The sequence below is a fragment of the Lactuca virosa genome, chromosome 8 (assembly GCF_052849685.1).
Source record: "Lactuca virosa cultivar CGN04683 chromosome 8, Lactuca_virosa_CGN04683_v6, whole genome shotgun sequence".
NCBI lineage: Eukaryota > Viridiplantae > Streptophyta > Magnoliopsida > Asterales > Asteraceae > Lactuca > Lactuca virosa.
The window spans coordinates 80,972,571-80,976,728 of NC_136433.1; the positions used below are offsets into that span (position 1 = coordinate 80,972,571).

Genomic DNA, 4,158 nt, shown 5'->3' on the forward strand with positions numbered 1-4,158 from the left:
TTTTGCAGATAATAAGAAATGGGAGGGGGCTTTCGTGGACCTACAAAAAGAGAAATTTCGACTGTAATTATGAGAAAAAATAACCTTAGGAAAATGGAAAGTTGAAGGTAGGTTTCTTGGCTTTTGAGATTGGTATGGCAGTATGGTGATACGAGCTTGTTTTGATATTCTAGTCAATTATTTAAGTTTGTTATGTTCTATCTATAATGTTTTAGGGTAAATGTTTTGATCCATGTAACTTGTAGCTGTATTATCTTTTGGGTTAAGTATGTTCATGTTCTTTATGTTTGTGTGTGAGGGGCAGGTGTTGACTTGATGATAACTTATAAGTTATTTTATGGTTTTCTAAATATAACAAATAAAAAAAGCTTAAAAAAATTGATGCATGCGATCGACATGACAAACTTAATTGGCCCTATTAAATTTGTAAATGTAATGCTCTAATTTTTTTTTGAACCGGTACTGCTCTAATGATTTAAATAGAGGTGGAGATAAATTATGGTTTCTATTTCCAGGCTTGGAAGAAAAGGATCATGAAAGGAGAGACAAATAAAGAAAAGAAATATGAGGCCAAATTGCTATTTTTATAAAAACCAAAAAGAGAAAAAAAGACTACAACATAAAAGATCAACTATACACCTGGATAACAAATGTATTTTACTCTTTTTACTAATTTCTTACCCATAAGCTAATAGAAAAAGTCAAAACAACTTGACAGGAACAAAATTAATAATTTGACACCTAATTGTTATAAAACAATTGTTAAATCTTTGTTTATGATGATGACACTTAATAAACCATTTATATGTTGTCTATTTGGTGTTCTTTCTCAGATTTTGTTGATGTTTTTAGTTATTACTTTGGCATTGAAGATTAAATAAAATCTTTTGACATTGCTTATATTATCAATATTGAAAAAAGTAAAGTATGATGGAATTTTTGCACCAAAAATTGTTTAAATAATCCAAAAAGATGACTTTTTCTTTCATGAACTAATACTTTTCAATTTGTTCTCATGATCAACACCTTTATACCCAAATCCCAAACTCTATAGCTATAAATACACTTTTGATTGAATTTCTTTTTTAGATCTATACACTTTGATTTAATAGCATAAACTGTGGTCGGCATGTGTTGATCCTGAATCTAATGTTTCCCATCAAACAATTCGGCAGCATATTCTATTATGGACTTTTTAATACTTTAGATCTGTTCTTGACTACAATCTATGGTTCATATATCTTCCCCTAGCTCCATCATGTACTATTTTGTAATATTGCTGTCTTATTCACGAAAAAACCTTAGATCCTCGCAGATTACGTAATTGGCCAGTGAAAGGAACATATATCTATACAGCTTTCTTCAAGATAGGTATTTTATTAATATAATTACTAGTGGTATTTAGAATATTACAAATGCAGCATCAGTGCTGATATTACAAGCAATCACATATCTGGTGACATCGGTGCAACCTACCTGGCCCATAATTAATATATTACATTCTTCTTTTTCATATTTCCAGTTGAGAGCTATCATGGGTGAGGCAAGCTGTACAGTTTAAACAATAAATTGATAATGACCTAAAAATGATAAGATTTTTTTAATGGTCATATCTAGGGCAGCATCGACATATATGCATTCTTAATTTCGTATATCTATATATCTCTGTGTGTAAGTGTATGCAACACATGTGTGTTCATATGGAGATCAAGGAAGATAAAGATTCAAGGTGGTTCAACGTTAAGTATGTGCCTCAAGATTACATATTCTCCCATGAAGATAGGCCACAAAATCTTGATGTTCCTGTTTGTGATTCCTTTCCTGTTATAGACCTTGGAATACCTTTTCAGCCAATTGAAGCAATCTTGAAGGCTTCTCAAGAATTTGGTTTCTTTCAGGTATATATAAAAGTTTATTCTTTTTTCGGTGGGTTAATTGCTGTAGTGTTTCTAAATATTACAGACATTTTTGTTATAAAATCATGAAACAGGTGATCAATCATGGAGTTCCGAAGAAGACGATGATTGATGCAATGAATGTTCTTAATGAATTCTTTAACATGCCGTACAAAGAAGCAATAGGGTACGTTCCACATGCAAAGGGTTGGATTTACACCAACACCGACCACACAAAAGATGGCGTGTATTTATGGAGGGAAAATCTCAAGCATCTTTGTCATCCATTGGACAAATGCATTCAACTATGGCCCGACAAACCAACTAGATATCAGTAAATTCCGCTCTTTTAATAATTTATATTCATTATTTCAAAGAATCATGAGTTTATAATATTATCCTAAGTGAAAAATGTATATACACTACTACAGGGAGGTAATTGCAACTTATATACTAGAAATACAGAAACTGAGTTTGAGGATTTTGGAGATGATCGGTGAAGGGTTAGGACTGGAGGCGGGGTACTTTAATAATATAAGTGAAGTCCAGTTATTATCGTCAAATTTCTACCCGCCATGTCCAGACCCGAGTCTAACTTTGGGAATATTATCGCACCAAGATCCTAGCTTCATAACGTTGGTGTATCAAGGTAATTCAACTGGTCTTCAGGTTTTGAAGGATGGTCAATGGATCAATGTTGGAGCCATTTCTGATGCCTTTGTTGTCAACATAGGTAACCAAATGGAGGTATATATGCTAGTTCATTAAGTTAAGTTAGCGTAAAGCTTTGGATTAATGCACATTGAGGTGGCCTAGTGGCGATCCGTTAGGATGAAACACTACAAAATGAAGTTGACCCAAGTTTGAATCCCAATGGCTTCAACCTAAAATGAAGAGCTTCAGCATCCGGGAGGCTCTTTTGTTATTGTATGGTTATGTACAATAAGACACGAAATAATTGGGCTTGACATACTAATTAGGCATGTGTCATGAGAGAAAAAATGCAATTTTTTGTCCGACCAAAAAATATGGAATAAAATGAGACATGAAATAGTTCTCTATATATTTGCAAAAGATATGATCTCATCAAATATAGTTATAGAAAGTTAGCTAGCCTAGTCTAGTCCAATGGCATCTCATCATGTCAAGTGCATTAATCTAGTTTCGAGTCTCATCTTTTTTCATCCGGTCTTAAAAAACATACCCTTATAACTAATGAGCTCCGGATGCATTTACTCTAAAGCTCGTGGTGCACTTTTAGAATTAATTAACGATTAATGGTATGCGTTTTTTTGTTGAGTTTAGATTATAAGCAATGGAAAGCTAAGAAGTATTGATCACAGAGTAGTGACTAGCATGCACAAAACTAGAAGCAGCATTGCGACTTTTGTGAACCCATCTCTCGATTGTGTCGTTGAACCTGCAAAGGTTTTGGTAAACGAAGCAAAACCATCAAACTACAAAGCCATTCAATATAAAGAATATGTTCGACGCAACAATGCATTTGGCGACTACACCTCCGCGTTACAAAATGTTACAATTTTGGAAAGTTGATCAATAGTTGTTTGAAGTTACAAGTATATGTATTAAGTTGGACTTTGTAATAGCACTTGTCCTTTTACTGAACTCTCAACAAAAGTTTGCTTGAATTGTTGTATCAAATGTTTACATGGTATACGAAAAGATCAAGTCGAGCGAGGAACATGTGTCATAACTCGATTAATTAACGAAATATCAGAAACAATGAATCACACTTGTTCAGTTAAGACATTTTTTTTGAAACAATCATCCATATATTAAAAAGAAAAAGAAAACTCTAGCAAGAAGCTAGAGAAAACCAAAAATTACATAATGTTAAAAGGATTAGCAATCAATTGACCCATTAGAAACTTTGTTTATTATTTCTAGTGCTGAACTAAAGAAAATAAAACTCTGGTATAGAATAAAAAATGTTGTATTTTCTCATTTTGCAATACTAAAAACTTTATCATTCCGAAACCCCCATAAAAACCAATTCGAAGTGGCCACAATCGCATACATAGCATTCTTTTTATTCGCATTACACTTAGTCCCATCCACCTGATCAGATAAGTTTGTAATGGATAAACAAGTGATCCAATTGCTCCTCTTCCAAATTACAAATTGGGCATATATAATAAAGAAGGCACGTCAATTCTCTGATGATCAAGATTCATTAATTGCATAGGTAATCTATCCAAAATAGTTCGCGACACATGAATATTTACTTTACGAGGAATGAACC

General features: G+C 32.9%; 1 protein-coding gene across 1 annotated transcript; it reads left to right on the plus strand.

The window, feature by feature from the left end:
- Positions 1–1,518: 1,518 nt before the first annotated feature.
- On the plus strand, positions 1,519–3,592 carry LOC145132893 (hyoscyamine 6-dioxygenase-like). Its single transcript, XM_079067846.1, has 4 exons — positions 1,519–1,898; positions 1,991–2,229; positions 2,327–2,642; positions 3,201–3,592. The coding sequence occupies exons 1-4, from the start codon at positions 1,680–1,682 to the stop codon at positions 3,447–3,449; spliced, it is 1,023 nt and encodes a 340-aa protein (XP_078923972.1). The 5' UTR covers positions 1,519–1,679; the 3' UTR covers positions 3,450–3,592.
- Positions 3,593–4,158: the final 566 nt, after the last annotated feature.

What these genes read in the sequence shown, in the direction of transcription:
- LOC145132893 (XM_079067846.1), top strand. Translation starts at nt 1,680, where the DNA reads ATGCAACACATGTGTGTTCATATGGAGATCAAGGAAGATAAAGATTCA. An exon ending in AAGAATTTGGTTTCTTTCAG is followed by an intron (nt 1,899 to 1,990) that starts GTATATATAAAA and finishes ATCATGAAACAG; the next exon opens with GTGATCAATCATGGAGTTCC. An exon ending in GACAAACCAACTAGATATCA is followed by an intron (nt 2,230 to 2,326) that starts GTAAATTCCGCT and finishes ACACTACTACAG; the next exon opens with GGAGGTAATTGCAACTTATA.